This window comes from Pristis pectinata, chromosome 11 (genome assembly GCF_009764475.1).
Source record: "Pristis pectinata isolate sPriPec2 chromosome 11, sPriPec2.1.pri, whole genome shotgun sequence".
NCBI lineage: Eukaryota > Metazoa > Chordata > Chondrichthyes > Rhinopristiformes > Pristidae > Pristis > Pristis pectinata.
The window spans coordinates 50,279,957-50,300,478 of NC_067415.1; the positions used below are offsets into that span (position 1 = coordinate 50,279,957).

Below are 20,522 nucleotides of genomic sequence, written 5' to 3' on the forward strand. Positions count from 1 at the left end.
ATCCAAAAGGATCTTGAATGATTTTTGAGTTGGACATTATTGAAATAATTCTGCTGGTAATTGAAATCCAAGATGTCAACAGTCAAACTCTAAATAAAATGTAATTGTTTGCTTTTAAAATTTTTCTCTGGTGGATAATATCTTTGTTTACTACAGATGATTTCATTGGCTCACATTTCACTATGTTAAAACCAGGAAGCCAATAGATTTTCTTCAAGGCGCGCACTAATGTTATTTTCTGCAAGGGAACAGTCTGCAGCTGGAACAGTTGGCACACCCTCTCATTTTTCTTTTGTAGAGTATCCCTGGGCTTTATCAAATGCAGTACACAGCGGCAAGCCTTAAGCTAGTCGTTGATGATGATGGATTCAAAACAAGACCACTCCACTGCCAATTCTTTATCACTATATGCAAGTGCTTTGACACACTATATCACAGACCGAAGAACAAACTGGTTTCCAAAATGCATTCTTAGGAATGCAATTTCATCAAGTTTGAAAATTTTATCATAATTTGCATTGAAGATGGCTGGGCTGGTTTTAACTGCTGGCATAGAAAACAAATTACTTGAGCAAATGATTTGTGAGAACAGTTGACACATTTTCTTGCTGGTGCAAAAAAACAAAATGGCACTTGGCTTTAAGTAGGGGATACAGTTGGAGATTAGAGACACCTTTAAGATGAAACAAAGGTTTCTTTTACTTGACACAAGTCATACTTTACCTCACATTGGAGTATTTGGTGGTGAGAGTGGGCTTCACAATGTGTTCCACTGCCCAACAGGTCAAACACATTACTTTAATCCGTAACATCCTCAAAAAGGGGAAGAAAAACAGTGTAGTGTGCACTATGTTCTCTAACGATTGGTACTTTGTCACTTAAACTTATACTGTTACCTGGTACAGATTTGGCCCATTTAACAACAGATACAAGTTGCCTTTCGCAAAGCCTATTCAGGCTGGTTAGCAGATAGTTAGACGAGTCCGGCTGACTGTTATCATAGCCTGCATAAACAACTTCGGGTTCAATTATCTGTAAAATGGAAACGAGTGACGGAGTGAACTGGACTCCTCCAGCAGAATGTAATGTGATCTTTGGTACTGCGACTGGACTGACACTTGGAAGTGTCATTTCGGACTGCAGAGAAGATTGGTTGTTGCCGATGTTCTTTAATTTACTGAATTTCCTTAGCTTTCGCGCTGAAAAACAAAAGATAATTTCCTGTTCAATGACTGAACTTTTAACACAATATTCATTACTGTTCAGTTTACATACTTATACTGCACAAACCAACGCCTACATTTGTTGGATTTTGTTTGATCTCACTTTTCTCGGCTGCCTCGGTTTCCAGATTCAGCATCCTTTGAACATACAAAAATGAATCGTCTGCTGTCTCTTAAACATAATGGTAAATCATATTTTGTGCGAAGCTACATAAGAGAAATGAAATGTGATGCTGCCAGGCATCAGCACTTTAACTTTGACGAGGCAAAAATTCATCGGAGACGATATGGCTGAGATCAAAAGCATTATAATTTCAAGGAGTAAGATCCATCTAACTTTACTTAAGGAGAAGGAAAACGGGGGGAATCTTGCTTTCAATTTAAAATACGTTTCCTAACTAGGCAATGGTTAAGTAAAAGAAAATTTAAATATCTCTTACCTCTTAGGAGAAGTCCTTATTTTCATTTCAATTTTTCAGACCCTGATTCTGGGTCTCCCTTCTCTGCAGGGAGCCATTCTGATGATGTCAGCTATGGGAGTGGCAGTGACTGCCTTCCTAGAGAACACTGTACATCAGCATCCAGACCAGTCTTGATGCCACTTGGGAAACAGATGAGCTGACCAAAGTCACTGACAGCTGGGTAAACGGGAGAACCCAGCTGCTGATGACTTTTTCAGGCTCGGATATCTTTTGAAAATTGCCTCTATATTTTCCTTTGGCAGGAAAGCTTTCTGAGGTTAATTTGATTTTAAAAAAATAACAAAGGGGAATGCTAATGAATGCAGGAATTAGGAAGGGGAAAAGCAGCATGGTGCTGTCAAGGAGGAAAACTCTCTGATGCCTGGCAATATTATCTATCAATCTTCATTGTACGTAACATATGGTTTGTATAAACGCCAGTCATTTTGCGACCTCTGTAAAGGCATTCACTTATAAAACACGTTGATTTCTAAAGGTAGATTTTACAAATTCACACTTCAGGCGCAAAGTTCCACGCGCCAAAAACTTGATTTGGTAAATTCCACCCAGTGATTGTGCAGCAATGTTTTTGTTCCATTTTCGGCTTGAAGAAGCAAATATTTTGTACCAAAATCATCTTAAGTTCTGCATTCATGGCAATTTTTACAATCAATTGCTTAAACTGCGCACTAGGAGCTTGGGCTCATTCCCCAGTGCATGACATATAAGAAAAAAAGTATGGTTATAACTTTGCGCAGTCCTCTTATCTAAGAGAAAAGTAGCTAAACCTATTTTTATTTAACTCTGTTGCTGTGAAAGAAAAACATGGACTTCAGCAACTCTTGTTTAGAATTATTTATTAATCCAGGGACAGTAGTGTGGAGGAGGTGGCCTGTTTTTTCTTAAATGTCAAAAAGTAGGGAAAATGCCTGCTTTGCAACTGTCGCACCGAAATTGGAGTCAAGCACACAACATTCCTAAATGCAGAAAGTGTACAGTGCGCTGTCATAAATGGCAAAGACAAATATCAGCCAATTGCGATAGATCAGCTTTTAAGATATTTGCGCTTCTGAAGCAGTAGGAGCCACTTGACCCTCAGCTTTTGAAAAGCTTGCTGCACAGCACGTGATTGCTAGTTAAAAATAGTTAAATGCTTGTAGCGCAAAGCCAGTTTTAATGATGAGGGTCTGCAATTGCTGGTAGACACCATCATGAAGTGACGCAACCACATTTTTTTTCATGGGGGAGCCAAGCCCTCCAACTTGTAAAGTAGGCACAAAGCATGGCAGTTTTTCACCATTGTCTTCACGACTCAGAGGACGACCTGGCAGAAGGTCTGGAAGAAGGTGGACAAAGTTAAGGCATGAATATTGTTGTCAAGTAGGAGCACAAGACATATCTGCACAAGAAGGAAAGTTGTAGTTGTACAAAATATATGCAAAAATGCTTCACTGACACAGATGTTAGCAAGAATATAGCAAGTAAGGTATTAGGGGAGAAAATAACAAGGTCATGCAAATTACATTAGTTCATGCTGGGAAAGTGACAGTACTGGAGGAAGGAAATTTCCTGGGCTACTTCATTACTTCTCAATCCCCAGTGCTCCTATGTTTAAAGAAAAGCTTACACAGGCTGATAAAGCAACCACGTTGGAATCTAGATCAATTGGCTGCTTAGTGGTGGAGCTAGAAGGAAGGTCACTGGAAGGGTTAGATGGTGGGCATGATGGTGGTCACAGCCCTCTCGTCAGGTTGGTAGTTTTAGTTTTAGTTGTGAGGTTGGTAATTTTTCTTGTCAGGACTTGTTCAAAGAATTGCTGGAAACAAGCTATCCGTTCAATTTTTAAATTCCTGACCTTGGTTGTGTTGTCATTTTGCGTCAGATGTGAATTGCACTAAGACATTGGTGGATGTTTAATTGGCTATTTAAGACCAAGAAAGCCACATTTGGATGTTTATCCCAGGCCTCAACACCCACCATCTTCCAAATCCTTCAACTCCAACCATCTCTGCTGAAGGTCAGATATTTCACCTAAGACAGTAGTGGGAGTAATAAAATTAACCTCTCCCACCTATCTGTGTTATAGGAGGGAAGGGTGGTCAGAATTTCCACTCTAGGTTGCTTTCCAGTGAGTTCCTTTTGGTAATCATTTGTATACTGTTAGACAAGGGCAGTTTTTTGCCCACTCCAAATCACCTTCACTTGGGTATTCTGTTTTATTTACTATCAAGGTTCACACATGTATGTCCATAAAGAACATGTGAAACCTACCCATGGCAGTTCTAACAGAAATTAATAGCTATGTTCTTCTGAGGACAATAAAAAATATCCCACATAAACTCATGTGGATATTTTGACATCTATAGAGAGTAACGTGGTAACTTTCATTTATAATTGTTCCCAATGTAATGACAGAAGTTACTTGCTGACTGGTAACAAAGGACACTGAAAAATGAAGTTGTGAAACCACCCAGCCTTGCTGTCTTTAGCTGTATGTATCTGCAGATAACATCCTTAGTTAGGAATAAAGCTTCACATGGGAGAAAGGCCACAATGCTTCTAGTTAAGGTCAGAATATTAGAAACAAACATGATCATTCAGTTATATCCTACTGAACAGTTCAGCTCTAATATGATTCTTCCATTTAGCCCTCCCAGAAAGGCAAGTATCTTAGATTAAAATAGAGTTTTAGAAAATAGGTGTACTTAGATGGGATGGCATGACTGAGCACCTGCTAAAGGGGACAAAGAGAAGTCATGGAAACTGGACTCACTCCAGAACATACTGGATGAGATCCAAAAATGAAATTACAAAACAATACCTTCCAATCCATTGAATCAAGTGGCCAATTGAGAGCAAAAGTGTATTCTAAAGTAATATAAAATTGAATATAAAGTGCAACTAATGGTTCAATGAGTAAATGCACCACATGGTTCCTGGTTCAATACCTGCTCTGTGCTGAATTGGCATGGACGGTGATACCGACATCACAGTAGGTAGACTTTGCAGAGGTGAAAAGTTTATCTCAAATGTTTGGCACAGTCCAAGGTACAATTATTAGCAGAAAGGGAAAGAGTGAAAGAAACAATGCTAATGCTATTTATATCTGCATTATGTTAGCTCTATAATCATGCAATAGAAATTAAACTGGGATAGCAAGAGCTGGGGGAGAATAATGCTACTGTACCTCACAGGCATGACACAGCATCTAAAGCAGAAACAATTCTTTTGCCACCTATAGAAATGATGGATTGAAATTCATTGTGAAGAGAGGGATATTTTAAACATTATTGTGTGGAATACCAATGTCTGCTTCAGTTGTGGACCTGCTATAGCAAAATTCAGCAGTGCCCAAGGCCCAAAGGTTAGGTGGGGGAAGGGGGTGCAGGAGAGATTTGGAGTGAGAGGTGGTCAGCATCAGAAGTCAGGAGTCAATTTGGAGTCTCAACCTTAGTTAGGGATCAGGACTTCAATTGGATGGAAAGTGCAATCAGGGTGTGGTCCTGGAGCTGGGAGATTGGAGGGACAACCAAATTATTGTGGTGTGTGGTCAGTGGGTTTGAGGGAGGGAAGTTCAGTTCTGTGGGAAGGAGAGGAAGTCAGTGAAGGAACCTGCTTAAGTCTGGAATTTGCTTAGAGAAAAGCACTGGTAAAACATGGCTGTTTTGAGAATGCCCAGCAGGAAGTGCACATAAATCTCCTAGAAATGTTCTAAAAGAGCATTAAACAAGAGATAGCATCCCTCCATGTACAATGGACATGAAATCACATAACTGATTTGCAACCAAATGTGCCCTATTGAATTTCAGGAGTGGTACAATTTGGCCTGGAAATTGACAGAATTGCACTCCACTCTGGAAATAAATGTCTTTAATATGTATAATACTGAAAAAAACCTGTGCTACATGGAAGATAGCATTATCTGTAAATACTGAAAGCAATAACAACCAAACTCTTTTAATTAAAGTTTCCATGACATTAGAGATTTCAAAATCATAAACCCAGCAGTGATAGAACAATACCTAAATAAACTTTATGATTACTGAGGGGCAATGAATTATAAGAAAAGCAGTAAGCTGTAGGAAACATTGACAATAATGTGGATGGATCATTAATTCAAAGCCACTTGAAATGTTGCATCAGCAACATTTGACATTAGAATAAAAAAATTAAAAACTCCATTGAAAGAATCAGAAAATCTTCAGTAGAACAGAAAGAACCAAATAGACCCATGGGTGTCTGTGCTAGAATTAGACTTAGTGGGGAAATTAGTCCTGTGGCATCTGTGAAATGAATACAAAATGGATGTTGGCAGGACTATGACAACTAAGAACCACCCTAGCACACAGTGACATTAAAGTGGATATGGGACGATAAAGGAGTGGAAAAGCTACTGCTTTGATTTTACCTTCATGTTACCCTGTTTCTTCAACTGAGTTCATAAGTCTCTACAAAAAATATCCTTCTGAATTTCGCTGTGTCCTGAATGACAGAAGGTTGAATGACCTTGGCCATGAGTGCAAAGATTGCTTTAGTAATTATGTCTGTGTGATTCATGTCAGCACAGGAACACAAGAAAGCAACAAGCATGAGGAATACCTAATCTCCTATTAACTGATTCCTCACAGAAACCACTCTGACCTACAGTGGTCACTTTACTATCTGAGAAAGTCATTACTAAACTACAAGAATATTGACCTAGATTTTACTATGAACTGGCAGTAGCTACATGTGGAATTAAAGCAGTTCCCTCCACACCTGGTGGGAACTTTGGCACCCATGCCTGAATGTATCAGTCCCAAACTTACTGACAGATTCTCAATGGTGCATTCCTGACTACTCTTCACTAATGGATTCATCCATGGAATCCAGCAGTTGAGAGCCATCTGCTTGCAGTTACTGGGAAACCTACCAGGTTAGAGGTGACTAGTAGATCTGCTGTCTCACAGTTCCAGAGACCCAGGTTCAATCCTGAACTCTGGTGTGTGGAGTTTGCATGTTCTCCCTGTGATCGTGTGGGTTTCCTCTGGGTGCTCCGATTTCCTCCCATATAGTAGGTTAATTGGCCAGTGTAAATAGACTCTAGTGTGCAGTTGAATGGTAAAATCTAGGAGAAGTTGATGGGAACATGCAGAGAATAAGATTGGATTAGAGAAGGATTTATGCAAATGGATGCCTGGTAGTTAGCATAGATGGGCAGAAGGGCTTACTTCCACGTTGTACAATTCAACCATTCAGTTCTTGAACGGACTGGCACAACCCTAATCGCTAGCAACACTATGACCACTTTGATCACTTTGCACTAATAAGGACCTTTTTATTGTTCTAGTTGTGTTCTTTCTTGTAAAATTTGGGTATAATTTATGTTTAATTTATGTTTTTCTTGTGAATGCTACTTCTCTGATGCTATGTGCTTGTGATGCTGCTGCAAGTAAGTTTTTCATTGCATCTGTGCATACATGTACTTGTGCATATGACAATAAACGACTTTGACTGTGACTTCGACTTTGATGACTCTATGACTCCATTACTTCAGTGGAGAGGAAGTGCTGAGAAGGAGATGGTAAGATTCAGATAATTTGCATTCTTTGAACTAATTGAGTTTACTCAAACATATTTTATTATTTTTAGGGTATGAAGCAGCTTCATCCAAGAGCTGCTGCTAGGAGATTGAGTACAGGTAAGCTGGCAGCTATTGGGTGGGAAGGGCCCAGCATTGTCAAGTCATTTGTTTATCACATACAGTAAATTACAATCAACAAAATGCCAAGGCATTGAATGAAAACAATGAAGGAATTAGGGTAATAAAATGCCGAATAACCAAAAATAAAATGTTTATCATTTTAATATTTTATTTAGATTTCATTGTCAGTAAATTAAGAAACATGGCTTGGAAAAGCACAATTTCAGATGGATTGTGACTAATTTTTTGGTAAAATAAAGCCAACCCTCACAGTCATGTCAAAAGCAAATTACAATCATCGCAGTTTGATTACCATTAGTTAATATGAACATCTATGGAATTAGGAGCGATACTAAGGAAGGTGCAAATTTACAAGAGCTTGAAATGAATTTTCAAAGATCACCAATTCATTTTTCCAGAAAGACAAAAGTAGGTGTCTATAAGAAATTATTTTTGACTGTAGGCTCCATTGAGAACCCTCTGTCAATGGTAATATTTATTAGTGATTTAGACATGGATCTTATTGAGTATGATCCACAGCCTGCACTCACCACTTGTGCTCTCCCTAGCTCTGTTAGATACCATGTCCAGTTCTGGATAGATGAGCTGGTCCTGGTGCCAACCACTAAGGTCCTGCTTGCCACATGGGCACTGAGTAATGTAACTGGGAGATGTGAGTCAGCCAAGCCAAGCCCTACCCACAAAGTACCTCTGGAAACCTTTGACATCATTCTTGCCCTCAAATCCCCACCCCCCTTCACTTCCCTCCCCAACAGCATATCCAGTGCTAAGCTCTTTTCACTTGGCAGAAGTCCCACAGCACCTGCACTGAGGAACCTGCTGTCAGGGCTCAGTGCAGGATCCAAGAGTCCAATCATTTGAATGGAAATTACAAGGAAGAACGGTATCTGAGTGTGGGGAGAGTAGGTTACAGGGAAAATCTTTGTCATCAAAGCTCTCAAGATTTTTTAACACTTCTGAGTGACCCTGAAATTCAAAAACATTTTAAAAAGTTAATAACAATTAAAAATAAAGATGCATTAAAAATAAAATCTACTAAAATACATAAATAGTTTGAAGTAATAATAGAGCTACAATTGATTGGAAATTGTATCTTATCTCAGTCTTTCATATTTCATACTTTCATAGTTCCCTACTACAAAGAAAGAGGCCATTCAGCCCATTGAGACAATGCCAGCTCAGAAAGCAACCCCATTCCCCTTCAGATCTTCCCTGTAACCCACTCTGCCCACATTCAGATACCATACTTCCTTGCAAGTTCCACTCAAATGAATAGACATTTGAATCCTGCACTGAGACCTGACAGCAGGTTCCTCAGTGTAGGTGCTGTGGGAATCCTGCCAGGTGAACAGAGCTCAGCAGTGAAGCATAGCTGGGAAATTGTTGGATGAGCTCTGCAAGTACATTCAGGACTGTTATATTTATGTGGGAGTCTCAAAACGTGCTGGCACTTTCACAGAGGAATATCAGTAGTTCAGTGTGGTATGGCCTACAAAGCTCAGCAAAATTTGAGTTGGTAAGATTAATAATTCTGATATTAAGTTGTAAGCCATGCAGCTCTGACTGTTAATATGTGAATGGCCTCATTACAGCTGAAGTTACAAATACCATATTACATAATCATATGAGGTGCTCCCAAATTCACCATGACCATTTGGAAATTAAAAAGCCAACCTTTACCACACCACAAGCTCAGTACTTGAAGGCAAACTGCACAGACACGTCACAGGAATTAGATATGCTGGCAGAGGCACAGCTGTGGTAAAGCGTTAACTACTGTAGCTGATGAGCTAGCCTTCAAAATTCATGTCCTGGAGCAATGCAGCAGCACCAACCCTCTCTTGCCCTGTGAACTCTTTTGGCATAGACCAGCTGGGAATACAGTACAAGAGGCAGAAAATAAAATTAATGTCCTTCCGCACCGCAGAGAATTTCCACTGGGTCAGGAATGGATGGAATTTCCATACATTCGATCATGTGGGAAGGCGCAGGAATAGGTAGGGCAACTTCTGCCTTTGATTCTGTTTCTTGAACAATCTGTGGGACCATCAGGAGGAGTGGAGTGAGGGAGTGGAGATGTGGGTAGACCAGTGGAAGAGAAAGTTGGCACTTGTCCAATTGTATATGGCATTGTTATTGTTTTTTAAAAAAGAAAAAAAAAACATTGAGAATGTATCGTGGGAGATAGTTAGGAACATATGGTCCATGCATCTCACTCCTTTATGTCCATATGCAGAAGGGCTTATTTTGTTTCAGATAACATCAATAACTGATACATTGAGTTGAATGTCTTTCATTTTTCACATAAGTAAACAGAATACAGATTCGTCATTATGAATTGCGGTAAAACTTATGGATTGTGTTCAAATCTGAAAATCTCTCAAAGTGCGATGTACCAAATGCTAATGACTCCTTATAATTATATAAATTGCAACAGGTTTATAATTAGTTGAAAAACATATGGCATATTTATGACTATGTATTAGTTGAACATACAGGAGTTATTAGGCTCTTCTTCAAAAATTGTCTTATTGTGCAAGCATTGAGTAAACATTAAAATGAGGGAAATGACAGCCTGGCTTATTTTAATTTTCAGCATTTCCTTTAATAGTTGAGTAAGCTGTGCCTTAGTCATTGTGTGCTTATTTATTATGGATTAAGTCAATGTAGGAAATAAAAAGGCAGAGTAATTATTCAGGTAAAAGAATGGCAATAAAATGGAACGCACCACAATATAAGATAGTGTTTTCACATACAGCAGAATTCTGGTTGTGAGGATTTCTTATTCATATGAAAGTATATTTTAGCTTGCTCTTGTATGATGCTTCTAAACTGATGCTGGGAGTAAATCTATTGAGGGAGAACTTGAACCTCAATACAAGTGGGTTTTGTTTAAGAGGGAGGATTAAATATTAAAAATTCTAAACACATGCACTTTGGGTTTTAACAGAGTTGAGATGAGGGGTGATAATTAATCCTGCCTTAAAATGTAAGTATCAGTCAGGCATAATACCAACTATCTCAACATGTGGACCAGGTTTCATGGCCTTGAGAAACGTGGCAAGTAAAAGGAGGCAAAAAAGCTGAATTATTAAGATTAATATTTTCTTCAGTGGAGCTTGCAGGCCAGACGAGCAGGAATGTTAATCCCAACCCCAGGTCACTCTATGACCTGTTACTTCCATGACCACCCCTTATCAACAAACTCTGATTTCCCTTCAAATTTCCAGCAACCTCTCCCCAACCTACCTATCCTCTGATCCTTCCATTCCATAACTGTGCAGCCTAAGAGTTTTGCGATTGAGGCCTTGTGGATATTCCACCCAATAGGAAGTCTTCTGGTTGGATTTTGGGTGGGAAAATTGAAGGAAAAATGAACCCTCCACCCTTGTGACTAATAAGGCAAGTTTTCCATAGAAACTCATACATCCAGGATTCATGTCCATGTCTTCCTCCACTGCCTCAGTTCTGAATGCACACTTCACGAAACACTGGGACTCAGGTGAAGAGTATTTCCTTCAGAAACATCAGGAGGTTTGACTGCAACAGCACTCTGAAGAAGGGATACACTTTGTGAACAGCCCTGTGCTGATAGGTTGGTTCGATTATGACTGAATTCTGACTTATAAGGTAGTACCCCACACAGTAACCTGACCAAGAAATAGTAATATATGAAAGAAGCTGGTGCTTTATCCAATGAATGCACATGAGACATGAGTAAAAGAAAGCAGTTTCACCCATTCTTCTCATTATAGGTCAAAGAAAGTGTCTTTGCAATACTCTATCATCTGTCCGCATTACTGCAGACCTACCTTCCGCATGATATGTAGACAACTCCTTCAATAACCTTACCTTTTTTTAATACAACCTGAATTTTAATTCTTCCTGCTCAGTTATAATGGAATGGGAAACTTGAATTGCAGACCCCATGTGCTAAGTACATCTCCCCAAAACCAATGGGGACTTACCTAAATACATTGATTTTCCTTAAAAGGGGAAATAGCCTTCTCATCAAGCTGAAGTTGGCTGCGGGCTGATATTTGAGAAGAGGCCCCTTGAGTTAGTCTATTTATTTCCTTTGTGGGGCCTGGTGGAATTCCTTTCAGCTGCACAGCCAGGATTTCTGATGTGCTCAACCAATACCCTCCAAGCATTCCCATGTTAATGGCCAGCCAGCTACCATTTTGGATGAGACATTGGGCAGCAGCATGCTCATTAGAAAAGCAAAAAAAACTGTAGATGCTGGAAATCTGAAATAAGAGCAGAAAATGCAGGAGTTACTCAGCATGTCAGGCATTACTTGTGAAGCTACTACTTGAGGTCAATGAACTTTCATCAGAACAAATATGCTGACTAGGCCTGGTATTTGAGCTTCCTGTTGTTGTGTGCAATTGCCCTCACTGAATGGTTGTGCAGTGACTGGACATCATTTTAAAAGTCTAAGAGGATTTGTTGCACCTTAAAAGTGGGCACTGATAAGCTGAATTTCTTCCTAAGACCATTAAACTTACTGTTGATTTGGAGGTAAGATGATTAGTTTTTAGATACATTTGGGTTGTCCCTGCCCAGGGAATCTTGGGAACCTGGTGTCTGTGGGTATAGCTTCATGGATGCCTTGTTTTGCGATTCAAATAACAATGTGACTGCTGAGTATTTCCAGCATTTTCTGTGTTTATTTTAAATAGGAGCTGTTAGGGGAACAAAGTTGTCTGTAATACAGTGGATGTATTTGGGATCTACCTACTTCTATGTTAACCTCTGTAATATTTTCCTTTTTAGTGGAATATATACTTCTGCTGTATCCCTTTTTATTATTTCACCCTCAGTAAGGTATTGAATGTCAATAATCTGCTATAGTTAATTCCATTGCACTAAGTTAAACATCCCACCCTTAACTCTGATTGGACCGGCAGAAACCAGACAAGATGGCCAATCAAAATGAGACCTGGTTCTTCTCCATTGTGAACCAGCTAACTTGATGCAGTGACTTTCTATTAAACTGTGGGGGATGCCCATTGGGAGATTACAAATTCTTTCTTTAATACCAGCTGCGCTAGAGTTTGAGGCCTAAGGTCAGAAGCACTGCCAGTTTCCCTGTTACTTCCCATCAGTTGGGATTCCAACTGTGGCCCAGAAGCTAAGTAGCTAAGGTAAAATATTTTTGGATTGTCTGGTGAGCCAGGAGGAACAGGGTGCTGGGAAATCACCATTCAGTGTCCCCAACTGGCATCTTCCAGTATTGATCGCTGGCTGTGTTTGAACTATCACTTGGCTGGGCCTCAACTGCTCAAGATGCACAGGTACAACTCATCTGCACAACTTAGCTATATTCCCTCCACACCCTCAGTCCTGATGCAGGATCCCGACCTGAAATGTCGACTACCCCTTTGCCTCCAGAGATGCTGCTTGACCCTCTGAGTTCATCCAGCATTGTATTCACGCACATTTCTTCCATTTCCCGATTGTCTGCTCTTACCCCTGCCGCTCCCAGATAGAACAGAGATAAAGTTCCCTTGGTCATCCCCTTTCACCCTGCCAGCCTCCACATCTAGCATATTACCCTTTGCCATTATTGCCAGCTCCAATGGGATCTCACCACCAGTCATATCTTCCCCTCTACCCCCCTTTCCATAGGGATCACACACTCTGTGACTCCTTGGTTCACTCATCCCTCTCCATCCACCCCTCCCCATCCCTGGGTACTTTTCCCTGATAGGAGGTGCAACATTTGTTCCTACACCTCCTCCCTCACCATCCAGGGACCTAAACAACACTTCCAGGTGAGACAAAGATTCACGTGCACCTCCTCCAACCTTGTATCTTGCATTTGGTGCTCGCGATGTGGCCTCCTCTGCTTTGGCAAAACCGAGCATCGACTAGGTGAGCATTTTGCAGAGCACCTGCGCTCTGTCCGCAATAGCCTTCTTGAACTTTCAGTCACATGTCATTTCAACTCCCGCTTTCCAATCCCACACTGATCCATCTGTCCTCGGTCTTCTCCACTGCCAGGGTGAGGTCAAACACAAACTAGAAGAACACCAGCTCATATTCTGTTGGGGTAGCCTACAACCTAATGATATGAACATTGAGTTTTCCAGTTTCAGGTAACCCATTCCCCCTGTGTTGCTTTCCCACTCCCACCCGTCCACCCAGGGTCTCTCTCCCTGTTCATCTTTTGCAACCCCCCCCCCCCCTCCTTGCTACCCAGACTCATTACCCTCCCAGACCTGGTTCCATCTGCCTATCACCCACATAACTAACTGCATTGGTTTCTTCTCCCTTATTTCACCATTCCTATCTTCTCCCCTTCCCCTACTTGGTTCCACTTGTCCATCATTCCTCCCTTATCTGTTTCCCCCTAGCAGTCTCTGTCTCTACCCTCCTGCTCCCCTCCTCCACCCAGTTCCATCTGCCTAATTTTGCCCCCACCCCCTTATCTGTTTCCACTTATCAGTTACCAGCCTCTGTCAACATTCCCCCTCCCTCATCTGTCCATCACCCGCCCCCTCCTCCTTCACCTGGTTCTACCTTTCACTTAACAGCCCCCGTCTCACCACTCCCTCTCACCTCTTAAGACTGGTGATCTGACACTTTGCTTTACTGGGAGCAAGCAGAAGTGTGAAGGGTGAATGGGAGGTAGGTCATGGGCTGTAAAGTTATGAATGACCATGAAGAAGGAAGGAAGGAAGAAAGAATACTGCAGAAGGAAGGCCAACCATGAGTTCATTGGAACAGACAGGTATAGAGGTGACAAAGGTGTGGGGGAGGGTTTCAGCAGCAAATGAACTGGGATAAGGAGTAGTCAGGCAATGCCAGCTAAGGTAGAAACAGGGTTTCTTTGCCATGGTACAGAAATAAGGTCTGAAATTTACCTAGGAGTCAAAAGGCTATGGAATGAATGGATCAGCTTAAGACAATGGACAGGGAGAAGGATGGAGTCAATGGCTAAGGGGCAAAGCTTGTGATGAGGACTGGAGGTCCATCAGGGTCTAAAATTAAAATCCAACACGAACCTGACCTGACGCAGACAATCTGAGCCCGAGCTAAGCCCAAGGACTTCCAAAGTTTTCCAGACTCAACCTGACAAAGGTGTCTGCAGAGAAGTGCAAAAAGAATTCATATGCTGCATATACATTGATATTAATCAGCAATGGAGGGCAGGTGGTAATACTAAACAAATCATCCTAATCTGGATCAAATATTGAGCCAGGCTGGGATGGCAAAGGTGAATGTTCTGTGCAATATACAATTGACCCACACCAAACATGGCACATTTGATCGGGACTAGTCTGAGTCCCATCATGGTTTGGTTGAGTAGCCAGGCTCTAACAGGAACTGAAGACAATGCTTCAGTCTTCCTAATCTTTTCTGCCTATCCAGTGCTAGATGTTGAACAAGCAGCCTCATAGTTTAAAGGTAGTGGAGAGTCAAGGGGCTTGGTGTTGAGTTGAAACTAGGAGTCATCAGGGTACTTGTAGACATGAATAATGTTGATGAGGACCAGCCCATCGATGAGGAATAGGAGGGGGCCAGTGGTAGATCATTGGGCGATGCCAGATCTAATATTGTGGGTGTGGGAAATGAAGCCTTGAAGGTGATTTTCTGGCTCTGACTGGATAAATAAGAATGCAAGACAAGTGCAGCCCACCCAACTGGTTGAAAACAGAGAGATGCTGGAGGAAGAGGATGTGGTCAGCCAAGTGCAAGGCTGTAGAGAGCAAGGGGGATAAGACATCGTTATCTCCATCACATTGGATGTTATTAATGACTTTGATCATATCTTTTTCAGTTCCTTGGTAGAAGCAGAGACCTGATTAGAGGGATTTAATGCAGAGTTCTGGGTAAAACAGGTGAAGCTCTGAGGCTAGTGCTGGAGGAAACTTAATTTTGGCCTGTTGGGCTGGAGGAAGAAGAAAAGGAAGCAAATAGGATGGTATCGGTTTTAGCAACAGAGAAATCCAAGAGCTCCTCATACTTGTTACTGAAGGTAAAGGCGAAGGAAACAGGGAAGATGGTTTGCAGTAGAACAAAAAGTCAAGGGGCCTTTTCTGCATTCCAGGATAATCCAAAGATTTGGTGGTGAGAGCTGGATCTGATGGTGCTTTACATGGACCAGGCAGATTTGGTGGATTGTTAATCTGCCATATCCATTCAAGTCAGCATCCACTGGGCTTGGAGTGGAGATGAGGGTTGCAGCACTGGAGTGACCATACTGAAAGGGAGAAACTGTGTTCACTGGCTGTTTGGGACTTCCCGAAGTCATACAAGGCACTATGTAAATGCAAGTCATTCCTTTCAGACATTTTTTTCAAAATTCATCTGGATCAAATACACTGAACTAAATAAAACTAATTTCTTATTCTGAATATGTGTAATACACACCCTTTTTCTGTGATTTGGGCAGATATTCTTGGCTTCGCTCTTTTCTGATATAGGAGAGGAATAGTGCACCCAGCAGTTGTATGGGCCAGGGATGTGCAGTGTAAGCACCCCTCTTAGAGTAGCCTAGCAACAACTAAAATTGGCAGGAAAGGGAATACAGGCATTTCAGGGCTGAACTGATGTCTGCCATTTTAATTCCAACTGTTAATGGACACCAAACACTGAATGAACATACAAACCTATGAACATATGAATTAGAAGCAGAAATAGGCTATTTGGCTGCTTGAACTTGCTGCACAATTTAATAAGATCCTGGCTGATCTGACTGTAACCTCCACTCTGCATTCCTATCTACCCATAGTAACCTTTCACCCCCTCACTTAGCAAGAATCTATCTATCTTTGCCTGAAGAATACTTTATTTTCCCCGTCCTTTGAGGAAGAAAGTTCCAAAGACTCAACACTCTGAGAGAAATGTTTACCTCATCTGTGTCTTAAATGAGTGAGCCTTTATTTTAAAACTGTGACCTCTAGTTTTCCACAATAGGAAACAACGTCTTCACATTCACTCTACGTCTAGTCATAACTTCTCAGAATCTTTTATGCTTCAATAAAAACTCACATCAAATTAAGCAGATTAAAGTCTAACCTTTTCAACCTTTCCTCACATGTCAACCCTGTGCTATCCCCACCTCCATTACCATCCTTGCCTTCATATATCCCCACCCTGTGGCTGTTCTGACTGAGAAACAAAATAGATGAGTATTCCAGAGACTGGATCTAAAGATCCAGAGACAAGAGTTCAAATATCATTACATAGTTAGACAATTTAAATTCAGCAAAATAAATAACTGGAATACAACAATTGTATTGGTAAATGGAGCTCAAGGAAAAATGTTTGCTGGTTGTTGTTGGTGATTCCAAAGGGAACCATTGATGTTCAGCTGCTCCCAGCTTTGGTCCAGTCTCAATGGAGACATGAGACACTGCAGATGCTGGAATCTGGAGCAACAAACAATCAGCTGAAGGAACTTAGTGGATCAAGCAGCATCTGTGGGATGAAAGGAATTGTCAACGTTTCGGACCCAGAATGTCGACAATTCCTTTCCTCTCACAGATGCTACTTGACCTTTTGAGTTCCTCCAGCAGATTTTTTGTTGCTCCAGACTCATGTGGACTCAATGTAAGTCTGGGATACGTTGAATGACAGAAGCATTTGTCACTGGGATACATGTAGAGCCCAGCAGTGGGGCCCAATTGTGCTGGGTTTTCCCAGGATTAGCTGGGGAACCTGCTTCTCTGATCCTTCTTTGTTGTGGGATCGGAGGCCCATTTCACTTGTATAGAGATCCCCAGCCTGGAAATCAGGAGGAGAAGGGCAAATTCTTTATTTTTTACTTATTATAATGTTTACATTATTCTTTGGCCAGTAATGCATTTTAATTAATTTTATAATTTTTAAAATCTTTTATTTTTTATTATTTGAAGCAATTTCAATACGTTTTAATTGTTTCTGAATATCAGAGCTATTTAAAACTGTTATAAAACCTTGACTACTTTGTCTGGAGGTGAGACTCCACCCCCAGCCTTGTATCCTGTCAGAAGGTTGTCAGTGTGTCCTGGGGTTGATTCTGCAAAGCTACCCTCATGGGGAACTTGTTTGTGCCTTATTGGAGAATGGTGTCCCACAGTCTAGCCAGGTAACAACCTGACGTACATGATATGCATAGAATTCTTTGAAATAAAAAAACTGCAGATGCTGGAAATCTGAAACAAAAGTAGAAAATGCTGGAAACACTCAGCAGGTCAGGCAGCATGTGTAGAAAGAGAAACAGAATTAATATTTCAGTTTACCGGACCTACTGAGTGCTCCCAGCATTTTCTGTTTTTGATACACATAATCATACCTGTCAGACAACATGTCAGGGCACTCCAGCACAATCCCTTGTTATGTCCTGTTTCACTTGCAGGTCAGAAGAGTTGGCAGGCTGATAGATTATTGGGATAGACTGGCCTTGTGGGTCTTCAGTACTGAGGCTGGACATCTTGGTTTTATGATAATCATTTTATGATAAAGGGCAGGCACGGTAGTGTAGTGGTTAACGTGACACTATTACAGCGCCAGCAACCCAGGTTCAACTCCGACCGCTGTCAGTAAGGAGTTTATATGTTCTCTCAGTGTCTGCGTGGGTTTCCTCCGGGTGCTCCGGTTCCCTCCCATATTCCACAGACATATGGGTTAGGAAGTTGTGGGCATGCTATGTTGGCGCCGGAAGTGTGGCGACACTTGTGGGCTGCCCCCAGAATACTCCATGCAAAAGATGCATTTCACTGTGTGTTTCGATGTACATGTGACTGATAAAGAAATCTTATCTTATAATCAAAGAGCCAAAGAAACAATTCCATCATAATCTGTAACCTCATCAGCCAGTAACACCGTTATTCTACCCAACAAGTTAGGCAATCCTTGTTGAGCGAGGAGGGCAGATGTCCATGCTAGGTGCAACATAAGGTGTTCCTAAAAAATGAGACACCAACCTGGGGAAGCCAAAGTACTGCTAAACAGGAAAAGCAGCATCCAAATGATAGAGCCAGGAAAACTCACAAACAACGGATAAACAAATCTCGACACATTCAGTCATGAATGATGGTGACGATTAAGTGCCCAGCAGGAAAAGGAGACTTCAAAGCCATCTATGCATTCAATGATGGCATGAGAGCCAAAGAAAAGGCTAAAGCATTTATAGTCACCTTTAGTCAGAAGTGCTAAGTGGATTATCCAGCTTGGCTTCCCAAGTTCCCTACCACCATAGAGGCAAGTATTCGTCCAGTGAAGTTCACTCTCAGTGAGGCAATGGGCAGAGCAAAAGCTTAGGGGACCTGGCAATATTCCAGCTGCAGTCCTGAACACTTGTGATCCAGAACCAGCAGCATCTTGAAGCAATTTGTTCCACTGCAGATACAACACTGATATCTACCGGCACTGTGGAAAATTACCCAGAGGCATCTTCTGCACAAAGAGCAGAACAAATCCAATCCAACTAATTAGTGTACCATCGGTCCATTTGCAGTCATCCACCAATGCGGTGAAAGTGTCATTGTTGACAGTGCTGTAAAGCAGCACTCGTCATTAACTTGCTCACTAATGTTTTGTTTGTGCTTTACCAGGACCACTTGTCCCTGGAGCACATTACATCCTTGGTCCACACATGGACAAAAGAACTGATTCCAGAGGTGGGGTGAGAGTGGCTGTTATTGATGTCAAAGAAGCGCTTGACCAAAGGCCCTTTGTAAAACTAGAGGAAATGGCAAAGGGAAAGTCTTCTTCCACAAAAGAAGATAATTGTGATTGTAGAAAATTATCTCAGCCCAAGTATATCACTGCTGGAGCTCCTCAGAACAGTGGCTTAGACCCAATCTTCCACCTTAAAAATTCATTCCCTCCACCACTGGCAGACGATAGCTACAGTGTGCACTATCCAGAAGATTGATTATAAGAACTTTACAAAGTTTTTTACAACAACACGACCTAATCCCTACACCTAGAAGGGTAAAGGCAGCTTATATATGGGGGCAATATCACCTGCAACTTTCCCTCCCAGTCACATGTTCTCCTGAAATATACAGCCATTCCTTCATTGTTGCTGTGTCTAAATGCTGGATCTCATCGTCCAACAATGTTGTATGAGTAGCTTTACTGCAAACACTGTAGTGGTTCGCTCCTACTATAAACAATAAGCACTGGCTTGCTGGTGATACCCACATCTGATAGGAAATAAAAGAAAAACATTGATAAACCTCTGCCTGCCTGCCTTACCCTCCTCCATTAAAAAAAATCTTGTACATACCCCTATTAATTCCAGGGAGAAAATCTTTTTAAAATCTTGGAACAGAGACCTCATTAAGCTTATGACCAGTATTACTAAGCTTTGGAATGGGGAAACAGTATATTTCCAAGGTTAAAGGCCAGAAATGTGGATTCTGTTGAGTCTAGTATATAGCTGAGATAATGACTGACCCTGGTATATTAAAAGTAAAATTCACTCCAATGTCCTGGGTTAATCCAAACAAGATTCAATACCTAGGAGCTGGTATGATTTTTTCTGTGTGTGGATGCAGCACTTTGTCTGAGTTAGCCCCTTCTCCTATTTGAACTTCCAAGGGCTGTGCATCAAACAACTTAGGGGAGTTGGAGCTAATCTGTTCCCAGGCTCTGAAGTGGATGCCAGAAGGTGAGGGAGTGGTTGGGCTTGGCATTCTCTCCAATTTATCTCCTATCCTGCAAGTAAGCACCTGGCCTCCACTGAGTGCTTTCCCAGAACAATATGCTTATAATTAGGGACGGAATAGTTTGCAAGGCAGCAGGTGTAAACCCATGCCCACCACAGTGAGGGCCTTCACTGGCACAAATATATTCTTATGTTATCAGTGCAGCAAAAGCAATGGTTTAAACTGAGTGATTTTCACTTATCTGGAAGAAATCTGTAATGTTTTGGAAAGAGTGGTACTAGTTGTTACCGATGGTGGTCTCTCTCATAACAGAGCTTGGAATAGAGAGTCTGTTTTTGGAATCTGGTGTTGGGCTTATCTGATTGAGAATATCTAGAGCCTTAGTGCTAAGGTTATTGGCCTGGAAGAGGATACTGATGTTGATTTGCTTACACTTGGAGATCTGGATGACCTACAGCAAGCATCTCAAGGCAGTGCCTGAAGCTACAGGCTGTAGGTCTCCGAAGCTGATAGAAGGGTAGAG

The 20,522-nt window shown here is 41.4% G+C and overlaps 1 protein-coding gene across 6 annotated transcripts in view; it reads right to left on the reverse strand.

Moving 5' to 3' along the window:
• LOC127575652 (progesterone receptor-like) overlaps positions 1-20,522 on the reverse strand; it is a 253,476-nt gene that overhangs the window by 72,304 nt on the left and 160,650 nt on the right. For 5 of the 6 annotated variants that reach the window (XM_052025535.1, XM_052025538.1, XM_052025534.1 and 2 more), the window contains one exon: positions 897-1,199. The exons of the other annotated variant lie outside the window; for it this stretch is intronic. In XM_052025535.1, the coding sequence (XP_051881495.1) occupies positions 897-1,199 (303 nt within the window). The remainder of the gene's footprint in view (positions 1-896; positions 1,200-20,522) is intronic. 6 annotated transcript variants of the gene reach the window in all.